At 46.2% G+C, this 14427-nt stretch overlaps 1 protein-coding gene across 2 annotated transcripts in view; it reads left to right on the top strand.

The window, feature by feature from the left end:
* Positions 1-279: 279 nt before the first annotated feature.
* Positions 280-14427, top strand: part of DOK5 (docking protein 5) — a 150777-nt gene continuing 136629 nt past the window's right edge. Inside the window, exon 1 of one of the 2 annotated variants that reach the window (XM_059892658.1) lies at positions 280-576. In XM_059892658.1, the coding sequence (XP_059748641.1) occupies positions 511-576 (66 nt within the window). In that variant the 5' untranslated portion in view covers positions 280-510. 2 annotated transcript variants of the gene reach the window in all.

Genomic DNA, 14427 nt, shown 5'->3' on the forward strand with positions numbered 1-14427 from the left:
CCCACCCCGAGAGGCAGGGCTGGATCCCTGAGCGCTGCCCCTCCTCGCCCTCCCCCTCCTCCTCCCCCTCCTCCCCCTTCCTCGCCCTCCCCCTCACCCCAGAGGCAAGGGCTGGATCCCTGAGCGCCGCCCCTCCCTCCCCCTGCGCCTCCTCCTCCTCCCCTCCCCCTCCCCCCTCCTCCCCCGTCCCCCCTCCCCCTCCATTCTCCCCCCGCCTTGCAGAGGCTGGGCTGGATCCCTGAGCGCCGCCCCTCCTCCGAGCAGGCCGGCTGATGAGTCAGCTGACGCGGGCGCCCCAGCCGCGCCGGCTCCCCGCGCTCCCCGAAGTGGCTGCGAGCCGGCCGCCCACTTCCAGGCTCGGGGACGGGAAAGTGATGCGCGCCTCCTGACGCCGCTCGAGCCGCCGCCGCCCGGTCTGCGCTTTCTCCCCTGGCCCAGCCCAGAGCCCCGTCTTGACCCGAGGCCACTTAGGGCGCGCGCGGGGCGCGGGGAGCTCGCCGGCCGCCCGGGATGGCCTCCAGTTTCAATGACATCGTGAAGCAAGGCTACGTGAGGATCCGGAGCCGCCGCCTGGGGGTGAGTGTGGACCCGTCCTCCCGCCTCCCGGCGCGGGTTCAGGGTCCCGGCCCCCGGCCGGCGTCCCCGGGGTCTCGGGCGCGCCGCGCCGCGCCTTCCCGGCTGGAGCGCACCCGGGCAGCCGCTGGAGCCGCTCTCGGTGTGTCGCGGGTCTGTCTTTGTCTCCCGGCTGACTTGGCTTTCCGTCGGTGGCCGCGTGTCCGCCTCGGTAGCCTGGAGCCCAGCGAATGGAGATAAATATTTCTCGGTAGCCATGGGAGTCGGCGCCGAGGAACCCGGGCGGGGGCGCCGAGCCTGCCGGGTGCCCCGGTGCCCCCACCCGCCGCCAACTTCACTCCAGCGGGGGTGGGGGACGGACCGGCCGGGCGAGGAACGGCGGCCGCTCCGGGTGCGAGCCGGGTCAGTGACCCCCGACCCCGGAGAGACACTTCTGCCAAGAGAAAGGCTTTTTTCGGAACTCCGGGCCGTGGACGGTGACCCAGCCCCGGCCCAGGAGCTGGCGAAGGCGCCGTGGGTAGATGTCCTCGTCCTGAGCCTGGGCAGGGGATGTGTTGCTGGAGTACACACCGGATGCCCCTGGAAGGCTGTCTGTTAGGGCGCAACGGAACACCTGGCGCAGAGCTGGCGCTCTCTCTTTAAATATGTGCTGAAAGGAAGGATGGCTGAGCCGGAGGGCACTGGTGTGGACAGGTGTTGGCACAGGGATGGGTCCTCCTTTAAAACTCCCTCTCTGTGGCCCTTCTCCCCTTTGCTCTTCATTGACGAACTTCAAAGAGAACTTACTCTGCTTCTCTTTGGGCTTGAGTGGTGATGGCTAAGGAATTCTTGAGGGAGGAAGAGGATACTGGAATGATTTTTTTTTTTAAATTTCAGACTGCCTCATTTCTCTTTGCTTTGTGTCGGGTACTGTTGCTGCCTTTTTTTTTCTTTTTTCATTGTGTACTTTGGGGCGAGAGGGTTGGGGGGAGAAAAGTTTACTTTGCTAATGTCTGAATAATGGTAATATCAGTAATGGCCACAGGGATAACTTAAACATCTTTCTCCACAAATATATGTCATTGGCACTGTTCTCTGATTGGATCTTTGGACTTGTTAATGCACTAGATAATCTTACTGGAAATTGAAATTTTCACCGTGTTAAACAGCTAGACAGGAAGACCTGCTGGTGGCAAATATCCATAACTATCAACAGCTCTTACCTGATGTGTTTTGGTCCTTTGCTTTCTTTCTTCCTTCCTCCTCCCTTTTCTCCCTCTCTTTCTTTCCTTTATTTTCTTCCTTTCTTTCCCTGCTGGTTACCATTTTTTAGCAACTATGTCGTGTAATTGTGAATATACAAATATATAATTAGGGAGCAGTGTAAGAGAACTAACCAGTCCCTATCAACCGTAAGTTTCCTTGGTTTTCTTCCCTGCTATGCAGACATTCTGATCAACAGGAACAGCTTTTGTTAGGGTATTTAACCTAATGACTCTCATGCAAAGAGTCAGAAATAATAGGAACTTTTTATTTTTCATAACCTTGTGGGCCAGGCAAGTGTTACAGTGTTAAAAGGAGCATTTGAAAACACCATTCTAATTTTAGATTTACTCCATCATGTCAGTTGAGGAAATTGATGAGACATCCATTCTGTGCTAGAGAGCATTCCAATAGAAAGAGGACGTGAATTACTAATGTACAAAATGGGAATTATTCATAAGGATCAGTTTATACCAAATTTTGACACATGGTGATTTATTTGAAAAACTAGTTACTGTAACTTCCTAGTTTATAGTAATTGAGACTTTTTCTGTAATATTACTACTGACACAGCGTAGTCCCACGTGTGTGTCAGGAAAGGAAAAGTAGTTTACTTTGCATTTACTTTATATTTTATAGTATTTTGGATGCCAACAGAAGTGTACTTTCTTAGGATTTATTCATTGTGTCTGTGTTAATACTCAAATAGATTTTGGAATATTTATTGAATGACAGTTATTGTTCATGGAGAGAAAAGGTCAAAAATAATCAAAATTTAGTTTTATTTGTTCAGTTTGGTTTTATCAGCAGTTAATTTTAAAAAGTGTTCTAAATAGTATAATTTATCATTAGAAGCTGAGGAGGCTGTCGGAACCACTGCAAGCTAAAGCTTTAATGGAGGCATCAAGAAGAATACATTGGGAAAATGGCATAGGGACCTTCAGTCTAAAGAAAGAAATGTTAGTGGAGCTGATCGAGGCAGAAGCTGGCTTGGAACAGCAGGCAGCGTGTGCAAGTCTCAGAGAGTGGTAGGACTTCACGTTAGTGCACTGCAGGTGCTCAGGTCGTGCAAGTTGAACATGGATTGAACTGAAAGTAAACGCCTGACTTTGCGAATCATAAGCCTCTTGAAGAACCAGTATGACACGGTGGCTTTATTAATGGAATCCAGACAAGTGTCTGAGGGTTAGAACCATGTTTAGGAGAGTTTATAATTAAACAAGAAAACAGCACTTAATGGTGAGCAGCTGTCGTACCTAGGAATGCCCCTGCAGATTTGGAAAAAGAAGAAAAGAGACAAATTCTCCTTCTGTTACTCGTTAGCTCTGTGACCCTTGACTTCTCTTGGCCTCAGTTTTCTTATCTGTACATTGAACAGTGTTTAACGATGCTGCGAACTTTGGATAAGATGATGTCTATGAAAATGCACTGAAAGCATACAGCCTTGGTTCTGATTGCATCATTTCTTTGGTATAATTAGAGATGAGTTGGGGTTGGTGGAAGGATGTAGGAATTAGTGATTTCCTTATCTTTCGATCTAGAAGCGTCCAAAGGCATATATATTTACGCAGTTTTCATTGGATGCGGTTTTCACAAATCCATTAAGTGATCTGTGATTTTGTTGTTGTTGTTATTTAATACTGATTTATTTCTCACGAGGGACCAAGAAAATATGCTCTGCAAACATTGGTGCCGTCTCCAGGGGCTTATGTCACGTTCACAGGTTTGAGTATTAGTGAGTTCCTTGTCCTCACTTGCGTGTGTGCCGAGTCTCTTGAGTTGTGTCCAACTCTGCAACGCTGTGGACCGTATCCTGTCAGGCTCCTTTGTCCATGGGATTCTCCAGGCAAGAATACTGGAGCGGGTTGCCTCCAGGGGATCTTCCCAACTCAGGGATTGAACCTGCGTCTCTTATGTCTCCTGCATTGGGAGGCAGGTTCTTTAGCCCTAGCGCCACCTGGGAAGCCCTGCCCTCACACACACTTGTAGTTATCCGCACAAAAACACAGTATGCAAGTCACACACACACACACACAAATATAATACATTTCAACAAGGCGTGAGTCATTCTAAGACCATCCCTGTTCAGATGGACCTCAGTAAGTGGTCACCTTTAGTTGAGATACTAAGCAGTTTAAGCGATTAAGCAGTCAAATATTTGTAGTGTTGCTTTTTTCTATAAACAATCCAAAAGCTTAGAAATTCACCTCCTTTAACTCAGAAGAAGCCTCCGTATCTTCACGTCTTTATTCTCCAGCCTCACTCCGTTGGTTCATGGAGCTGTCCGGTTGGGCCCTGGGGCTGCATTTGTTCAGGAGTGTCGATGGCACTGCTTTGCGGGGTGGGGAGGGGTCTGTCCACAGTTTTCCGGCAAATCCACTAAAGGCATTAAACCTGTGTTTTTAGAGGAGTGGTGAATCAGGTGATTTGCACATCATTAGCAGTGGCCCTGAGTTTGAGCAAACTCTGGGAGATAACGAAAGACGGGGAGGCTGGTGTGCTACAGGCCATGGGGTCGCAAAGAGTCGGGCGCGACTGAGCAACTGAACTGCAACAACCGTTTCTTCCCTCGCAATGGAGAGGATTCCCGGGCAGTAATTGTCAGGACGTGTCCACTGGTGAGTCTCAGACCTGTTTACTTTATCTGCATGCAGTTCCCCTTGATTACTTGATTTTATTTACTTTTTAGCATTTATGTATCTATTTGGCTGTGCTGAGTCTTGGTTGCAGCCTTGGGATCTAGTTCCCTGATCAGGAATCGGGTGCCCTGCATCGGGCGTGTGGAGTCTTACTCACCTAACCACCAGGGAAGTCCCTGGGTGGGTGGGTGGGTTAGCTGCTGCGTCAGGGAAGACCCCACTTGCCTCTAAACAGCATCTCTGTGCTCACCTACCAAGGAAGGACCTCTTCTCCCATCAAGCCCACATCTTCATCTTATTGGCTCCTAGGCTCAGGCTTAGTATATCCAACCACCCACTTTTTCATCCTAGCCGGCTTCTCCTGGAGCCTGTATCTCAGCCACTATAGGTCCCGGTATTTCAGTTGCCCTGTAAAAATCAGTCAAGCAATCAAACAAGCAAGCAGCAAAGGATCAAAGCTTGGTCTCCATTCTCTCTCCTTCCCGTATCTCTTACCACCACGGCCAGTCCATCACAAGATGCTGTAAGCTTTGTTTTAGAAGTAAAGCTAGAGTCCAATGACCTCTCATACCATCTGCCACTACTGCCCTGGCCCAGGCCCCCTGATTTATCTCCCTCACTGCTCAGACCACCAAAGCCTTTCCCTGCGATCCAGAGTGACGGCCTTACCACCAGCTCCCAGGTCCTGTGCTGACGCAGAATGTTTCCTCTTGCCCCTCCCTCCGCCTGGAATACGGTTCCACCAGGTTCTCTCCTCCTGGCCGTCTCCTCACCTCCTTCAGCCTTTCTGCAAGTGCCGCCTTGTCATCGAAACTTCCAGCCCTCCTGTTTTATCGCTGCCCTCCTTCTCGCCCTGTATCCCTTCCATTTTCTCTCTCTAGACTTAGCATCCACTTACCTGCTGATCTGTCTGTAGGTTTTACCTGTTGATTGCCTGTATCTCCCAAATAGCGTGTGGAGCTCCATGAGGGCTGGGACTTTTCTGTCTTTTCATTATAGCTGAACCCCAGTGCCTGGAACAGTTTCCAGCACGGAGACGCACTTGATGAAGGTTTATTGTGTGAATGAATGGATGAATGAATGCATCATGATAGCTGGACTGCAGTGCTAGCATGAAGAAATACTTAAAAATGTATTGGATGAATGAATGAAACCATCAGTTATAGCTGAACCCCAGTGCCTGGAACAGTTTCCATAATGGAGGAACACTTGATGAAAATGTATTGAATGAATGAATGAATCCATCAATTATAGCTGAACCCCAGTGTCTGGAACAATTTCCAGCATGGAGAGCACTTGATGAAAATTTATTGAATGAATGAATGAATCCATCAATTATAGCCGACCCCCCAGTGCCTGGAGCAGTTTCCAGCATGGGGAAGCACTTGATGAAGATGTATTGAATGAATGAATGAATCCATCACTGCCTCCTGGTTTAAGAGCATGGGCTCTGACATGAGACTGTTAAAATCCCAATTCAGCGGCTGGTTATGTGAGTTTTGGTGAGATATTTAATGTTAAGAAGCCTCAGTCTCCTGTAAAAATAGGGAGGCTCATAATATCCGCCTAATAGAAGATCCTCATGAAAGGCTTAACACAACGCTTGACACAGCGGAAACCCTACCAGTGTTTTTACCACTCTCCCTCTTACCACCGGCGCTGTTAGAGGATAATGGTGCTTACGTGGTGGTGTTATACCTCTTCTACTGCGATAGCTGTCCTCCTCAGAGAACTCGCTCTTTAGTTAGGAAAACAGATGTAACATCTGTGAAGTAGTCACTGAACAACCACTGATGCTAGGTCATGGCCAGAGGTATTGGCCACCGTAGAATTTTTCCTGATCGTTAGGTACATGGCAGAAGTGTCAGGACAGAGAAACTCATCCGTGTGCAAGTTTGGTTTGAGCAAACTCATCAGACAAGAGCAACACTCTGTTAATTTGAGGATCTTTTTTTTGGGAGAAGGGGGGCTGGCAGAGTAGATTTGAAAAGTTGGTTAATTAATGGCCAAATTTCAGGTGGAAATATTTTCTCACCCCTTTCGTTTCTCAGTTTCGCTTGACCCAGCCTGCCAGAGACGTTTCATTTTTCATTTAGGGTTTTAGGTTGCAGAGATGATCAGGAATCTGCGTGTTAAGTTATATTCCTTACTAACACTGAAATCGTAGGAATGGAATAAATTAACCACATGCCATCAGTACGGTCGCTCAGTCGTGTCCGACTCTTTTGCGACCCCCTAGACTCCTAGCCCCCTAGGCTCCTCTGTCCATGGGATTCTCCAGGCAGGAATGCTGGAGTGGGTTGCCATGTCCTCCTCCAGGGGGTCTTCCTGACCGAGAAATAAGACCCGTGTCTCCTGCTCTGGTGGGCAAAGTCTTTACCACTGAGCCACCAGGGAAGTCCTGCCATCAGTACATGAGTGTGTGTACACACGTGTGCACACAAGCACATGTAATCTTTCAGTAAGATGCATGAAGCACCCTTTTCCTTCCTCAAGGAAAAGAGACTTGGCGGCTGACTTCCTGGAGTGAAATTTACGGTCAGACACTCACCTAAGACTGTTGGGCTTCTCAGGTGGCTCTAGTGGTAAGGAACCTGCCTGCAGTGCAGGAGACCCAGGTTCCATCCCTGGGTCGGAAAGATCCCCTGGAGAAGGAAATGGTGACCCACTCCAGTGTTCTTGCTGGGAAATCCCATGGACAGAGGAGCCTGGTGGGCTACAGTCCAGGGGGTTGCAAAGAGTCAGACACAACTGAGCGTGCACGCGTGCACAAACACAAGAATACTTGGTATTTTAGCCCCATCGGAATCTGCTTCACTGGTGTCATGTCAGAAGTTCTTTCCAGCTGGTATTTTAGCCATCTTTATTTGATCGTCCTTGTGGATGGTGTGATTAATTATGCATAAAGTCACAGCCTTTAATCATCAGCCCCAAAACTGATTTAAGCAAAGAATGGCCAATTTAGTGCTTTTGTGTGTAGACATAAACCAAATTATGGACGTGATCATTTCCCCCACATCTGCCAATGTATTTTTTAATAATATTCACGAGATGACTAGAAAGATTTATTTTTTAAGCAATTTTGTGGATCATTATCTTTGGTATTTTAAGAATTCTGTTTTCATTCGGGGTATTTGCTTTCATTTATTTTAACACGCATCAGATGTTTATGGAGTGAATACTCGTGTTAAGAAGCTCAGGGAACACTACTCTAAATAAGACAGATGTGGTCAACATCCGTGGGGAATTGACACTCTATTCTGGGGCTGGTGTTATTAACATGAGATTAATATATTCACTCTAGTTTAGGAAGAATTCATTTGAGCAACAGGTCAAATATTGAAGTGAAAAGGCATCTTCAGGTCTTTCCTTGTTTCATTTTTATGAAACGAGGGAGGGGAAATTTGATTTTCCTGTTACTGTAGGAATTTGATTCTGATCGGGTGGAAATCAAATCTTCAGGGATTCTAAGCCAGGAAGAGATTAGTCTGCCTCCATTCTGCAAACACCCTGTTTCTGTGAAGTTCAAAATGAAGCTAATAGTTTAGAAATGCCGCAGACATATGTGAATGTGGAAGTTAAAATAGCTTCTTTCTAGAATGCAGATGCCTGCATTTTGGATGAGGTTTTTCCGAGCAGTCGGCAGGCTGTGTTTATTTTATGAGTATTCTAAGTCTCTGTTGGTGCCCTGGGTCTCAGAGAATATAAGTGTTAGCTGTGTGTGCTGTGTTATGGGTAGGGTGCAAATGATTTCCTCAGGTGATGCTTCATAGCTTTTGTGGGATTCTTAGAGAAATCTAGACTTGTGTGTCCCCAAACCGCTCACCTCCCACCTGCAGATTTCCAAAACAGTGAGGAACCACTGTCTCGCTCACCTCCCACCTGCAGATTTCCAAAACAGTGAGGAACCACCGTCTCATTTTTTAAAATTAGAATTTTAGGGACTTTATTGGTGGTCCAGTGGCTCAGACTCCACGCTCCCACGGCAGGGCCCAGGTTCCACCCCTGGTCAGGGAACCCCACGCGCCCCAGAGACGTGTTCCCAGGCCGCAGCTAGAGATCCCGCGTGCTGCCGTGAAGACCGAGATCCTGTGTGCCGCACTTAGTCAAGGTGCAGCTTAAAAGAGTTAAAATTTTAGCTTTTATATAATCGTAGGTTCACAAGAGGCGTAAGAAATGACACAGAGAGACAGCCATGCCCCTCCCCAGGCTCTCCCAGTGGTGATGCTTTTCGAGTCCCCAGTATCACAGGCAGGATGCTGGTATACCATCAAGGGACAGCCCGTCCGTCCACAGCACGGTCCTCCCCATTGTCTTTTGTGGCTGCCCCTGCATCTCCCCCACCCCCGCCCCACAGCCCTGAAGCCCTGACAACGTGAATCTGTTTTCCATTTCTTTTATCATTCATCATTTCAAAAATATTATAGAAATGGAACCATGCAGTATGGGATGTTTTGGATTTTTTGTTTGACTCAGTATAATTCTCTAGAATTGTGGTGGTTGTCATGGGTTCTGTGGGTATGGATGGTTGTTGTTGTTCAATCGCTCAGTCGTGTTCGGCTCTCTTCGAACCCATGGACTGCAGCACGCCAGGCTTGCCTGTCCTTCACCGTCTCCTGGAGCTTACCCAGACTCATGTCCACTTACATGAGTCCATACAACCGTCTCATCCTCTGTCATCCCCTTCTCCTCCCGCCTTCAATCTTTCCCAGCATTAGGGCTTTTTCTGAGTGGCTCTTTGCATCAAGTGGCCAACGTATTGGAGCTTCCGTTTCAACATCAGTCCTTCCAATGAATATTCAGGGTTGATTTCCTTTAGGATTGACTGGTTTGATCTCCTTGCTGCCCAAGGGACTCTCAAGAGTCTTCTTTAACACCACAGTTTAAAAGCATCAATTCTTTGGTGGTTCGCCTTCTTTATGGTCCAGCTCTCACATCCATACATGGGTGACTGGAAAACCATAGCTTTCACTACAGGGACCTTTGTCGACAAAGTAATGGCTCTGCTTTTTAGTACATTGTCTAGATTTGTCATAGTTTTTCTTCCAAGGAGTAAGCATCTTTTAATTTCATGGCTGCAGTCACCACCTGCAGTGATTTTGGAACCCAAGAAAATAAAGTCTGTCACTGGTTCCATTGTTTCCCCATCTATTTGCCATGAAGTGATGAGATTGGAAGCTATTCCTTTTCCCTTTTTACTGCTAAGCTGTAGTCCGGGGTATGGATGTGCCACAGTTTGTTTAGCTGTTCAAATAGTGAGGGATATCTGGGGGGTGTTTGCCATTTTAGGCTCTTATGAATAGGTTGATGTAAATATCAGGGCTAGGGTTTTGTGAGAATGTAAATTTTCATACCTCTAGGAAAACGCCCTAGGAGTACAATTGCTGTGTGTATTTGTAGTTGCATGTCTATTTTTATAGGAAACCACCGAGCTGTTTTTCACATTTTACATTCACAGCAGCATCACAGGAGTGACCAGTCTGTGCATCCCTGCAGCATATGGGGTTGCCCAGCTTTTGGTGTGAGTCTCGGCGTAGACGTTGTACGTGTGATGCTGGCCCTCCTTGTGACGCTGAGCACTTTTCATGTTCCAGCTTGTCAGCTATACGTACATTTTGGGAAAATGCCTATTCATGTCTTTTGCCCATTTTCTATTTGGATTGTTTTTTAACTGTTGAGGTTTGAGAGTTCTTTGTATATTCTTGATATTAATCCTTTTCAGACATGTGGTTTGCAAATATTTTCTCTTACTATGTAGCTTATCATTCTTATCCTTTTAACAAGGTCTAGCACAGGGCAGACATTTTTAAGTTGATGAATTCCAATTTATCATTTTTTTTTCCTTTTCATACTAATCCTTTGCCCAGCCCAAGATCCCAACTATTTTTTCCTACTTTTTCCCCCTAAATATTTTACAGTTTTACCTTTTACATTTAAGACTGTGGTCCATTTCGAGTCAAATTTTATATACGGTGTGCATTTTATGTGAAGGTTCGTTTTCTGCCTATGGATGTCCAGTTGCTCCAGGACCATTTGCTGAAACGCTGTCTGTTCTCCACGGAGCTTATTCACGTCATCTGTCCCTAGTCCTCTGTTTTATTCCACTGCTCTGCGTGTCTCTGCTGTGCCTTGACGTGTCAACATGTGTCTACATGTGTAGCTATGCTATGTCTTGAAGTGGGGTAGACTGGTTCTTCCCACTTAATTTTTCTTTTTTGAAATTGTTTTTATTCTAAAGTTGAAATGATAAAGCTGAAAATTTGATCAACATATAGTGGGAAAAAGTTATGTTTATTGAATCAAACGGATATAGTAACTAATATTCCCAATCAATAGTTTTATCAACTCGCTCAGTCTCTAAGTGGGTCCGGGTGGGAGGAGGGATAATAGAATAATGTCTTGGCCCACAGTCGGTGCTCAATGAGCATTAAATTCAATGAGTAAAACCCTGAAATAACATTTTGCATATTCAGTTATGAAACGGACAGGAAGCCTAGCCTCGCATGAGGACGCATACTCAGGAATCCCAGGAAATCCCAGGAGTTCCGTAACATTCTTTGAGTGGTGTTTGTAGGCAGCCCTGCTGCAGCATCCACGCTGCAGTCCTCAGCGCAGGACAAGCGTGGAGACGGGCAAGCCGGCTGGAACGAGAGCGGCCTGGTTCCCCCGTCCTGCTGCTGGCGATCTGCTGTGACCAGCGCGTGTCGCTGAACTTCTCTCACGCCGGCTTCCGCTGCAGCAAAGATGGAGGTGCCAAGGTCTGACCTGCCTGCCTCCCCCGGCCGCCTCGGAGCCAGAGGTGTGGCCGTGGATGCGGAGAGCCTGCCCGAGCACACTCCACATCCCGCCTAGTCCCAGCTTGGTCTCCACAAGTGCCCTGCTGTCGGCCTCCTGAGTGGAAAAGAGCAGAGAAAACTTGGGATGGCCCTGTGCTGCTCTGAGCTGTGTCAGACCCCAGAACCAGAACAGATGACTGGAAAACTTTCTAGATTTATGATTTACTTTGGAGTCACAATGTTGAATTTCTGACCAAAAAAAAAAGAAAAAGAAAGAAAGAAATAGATCCTCTTTACCTACAACAAAAAATGACTTTTGCCTGTATCAACTACTTTTAATTTACTAGTATTTTACACTATATTTACATGGTTAAAAAATTAAAAAAGCAAAAAACGATCAAATGAAGAGGAAAGTTCTCTCCTACTCCAGACTTGTCTCCATTTCCAGGCAATTCTGTGCGGATTCTTGTGTATCTGTATGGAGATATTTATTTATATAGGCATATATAAAAATGCCTGTGTTTTTGTGTGTGTGTAATTTGCTTTGCATGCTTGGGTTCATGTTATTTAGTACTGTTATTCTATCTTTGTTCTTTTAACTTATGTTGGAGCACTTTTCTGAAATTTTTATGGATTTCCAATGTTCACTTGGGCTTCCATGGTAGCTCAGCTGGTAAAGAATCCACCTGCAGTGCAGGAGACCCCAGTTCGACTCCTGGCTTAGGAAGACCCCCTGGAGAAGGGGAAGGCTGCCCACTCCAGTATTCTGGCCTAGAGAATTCGTGGACTGTATAGTCCATGGGGTGGCAAAGGTCGGACGCGACTGAGCGACTTGCACTTTCACTTTATCAATATTTACTTTCACTTTATCAATATTTACTTATGTGGCTCCATTTCTTTAATTAGCTCGCACTAATAGTGGACATCTTAATGTAATTTCTAATTGTTGCTAATTAAACAGTGAAGCAGTAAACATCCTGTGCATACACTTATGGGCGTATACGATGCTCTGTTTCTAAGATAAATTCTAGAACGGAAGCTGTTCTTACAAAATTATGTTCATTTAGAATTTTGGTAAATTCATCTAATTTTCCTTCAAAGAGGGTGTAGCAGGTGTACTTCCCCTGAGAGTGCTCAGAATCATTTGTTTTTGCCAGTCCTCCCTTGAGGTGTGTTTAACTCTGTGTGTGTTCAGCTTCGAAAGGATGTTCTCCTGCAAGGATGTTCCTTCGTTTGGTCCCCAACTCTCCAAATTTATTCTGCTTGCAGCAAACATTACCTCGTAATCCAATCCAATCCTATCCTATCTGTACTTTAAAACTCTCTAATGCCTTCTCCTTACGCACAAATATTCTGCAGTGTCCTCAAGACACTCTGTAATCTGTACCCGGCCATAACTCATCCCACCCAAACCCGTGCTCAAATAAGTTCACGTCCCCCTTGGTGCTCAACGAAACCTGCCCACTCGAGTTTCTCCACTGGCCAAGCTCTCCATCCTCTGTTATTGCCTTTATGCATGCTTTTTCATTGATTAGAAAATTCTTCCACTTGCTTTTATCTTCTGTACTTCTTTCTCATCCTGAAACTCTCAGCTGGGATATTGCTAATCTGGAGATGCTTTTCCAAACACCATCCCACATCTAAATGGTGGAAAAAGCCAGTTGGCACATGTATTTTTTAGTTCAGTTCAGTCACTCAGTCGTGTCTAACTCTTTGCGACCCCATGGACTGCAGCACGCCAGGCTTCCTTGTCCATCTCCAACTCCCAGAGCTTGCTCAAACTCATGTCCATCGAGTCAGCGATGCCATCCAACCATCTCATCCTCTGTCATCCCCTTCTCCTCCTGCCTTCAATCTTTCCCAGCATCATAGTCTTTTCCAATGAATCAGCTCTTCATATCAGGTGGCCAGAGTATTGGAGTTTCAGCTTCAGCATCAGTCCTTCCAATGAATAGTCAGGGTTGATTTCCTTTGGGATTGACTGGTTTGACCTCCTTGCAATCCAAGGGTCTCTCAAGAGTCTTCTCCAACACCACAGTTCAAAAGCATCAATTCTTTGGTGCTCAGCCTTCTTTATGGTCCAGCTCTCACATCCATACATGACTACTGGAAAAACCATAGTTTTGACCGTAGGTACCTTTGTTGACAAAGTAATGTCTCTGCTTTTTAATATGCTATCTAGGTTGGTCATAGCTTTTCTTCCAAGGAGCAAGCGCATTTATTTGTGTGTGTTTAATTAATTTATTTTTTATTGCAGAATAATTGCGCTACAGAATTTTGTATGTCTTCTGTCAAACCTCAACATGAATCAGCCATAGGCGTCTTTTAATTTCATGGCTGCAGTCACCATCTGCAGTGATTTGGGAGCCCCCAAAATAAAGTCTCTTATTGTTTCCATTGTTTCCCCATCTATTTGCCATGAGTGATGGGACCAGATCTTAGTTTTCTGAATGTTGAGTTTTAAACCAACTTTTTCACTCTCCTCTTTCACTTTCATCAAGAGGCTCTTTAGTTCTTCTTCCCTTTAAGGGCGGTGCCATAAGGGTGGTGTCATCTGCATATCTGAGGTTATTGATATTTCTCCTGGCAATCTTGACCCCAGCTTGTGCTTCATCCATCATGGCATTTTGCACGATGTACTCTACATGTAAGCTAAATAAGCAGGGTGACAATATACAGCCTTGATGTACTCCTTTCCTGATTTGGAACCAGTCTGTTATTCCATGTCCAGTTCTCACTGTTGCTTCTTGACCTGCATACACGTTTCTTAGGAGGCAGGTCAGGTGATCTGGTATTTCCGTCTCTTGAAGAATTTCCCACAGTTTGTAGTGATCCTCACAGTCAAAGGCTTTGGCATAGTCAATAAAGCAGAAGTAGACATTTAAATTAATTAAAATCAAATAAAATTCAAAGTATTCAGTTCCTTAATGATGCTAGCCACTTTCAAATGCTCAGTGGTGACGGTTTTGTTGGTTCCTACCCTGAGAATAGAACAGTTCCACCATTTTTGAGAATTCCGTGGGTTAGCGCTGTGCCAGTTTCTTCATGGCGCTCGTGGCTGCTTTAAAATCCGTGATTGAGAACTTCCCTGGTAGTCCAGTGATTAAGAATCCACATGCCCGTGCAGGGGACACAGGTTCCGTCCTCCTTCCAGGAACTGAGACCCCCCGTGCTGTGGGCAGCTGAGCCCGTGCGCC

The sequence above is a fragment of the Bos taurus genome, chromosome 13, assembly GCF_002263795.3.
Source record: "Bos taurus isolate L1 Dominette 01449 registration number 42190680 breed Hereford chromosome 13, ARS-UCD2.0, whole genome shotgun sequence".
NCBI classification, from domain to species: Eukaryota; Metazoa; Chordata; class Mammalia; order Artiodactyla; family Bovidae; genus Bos; species Bos taurus.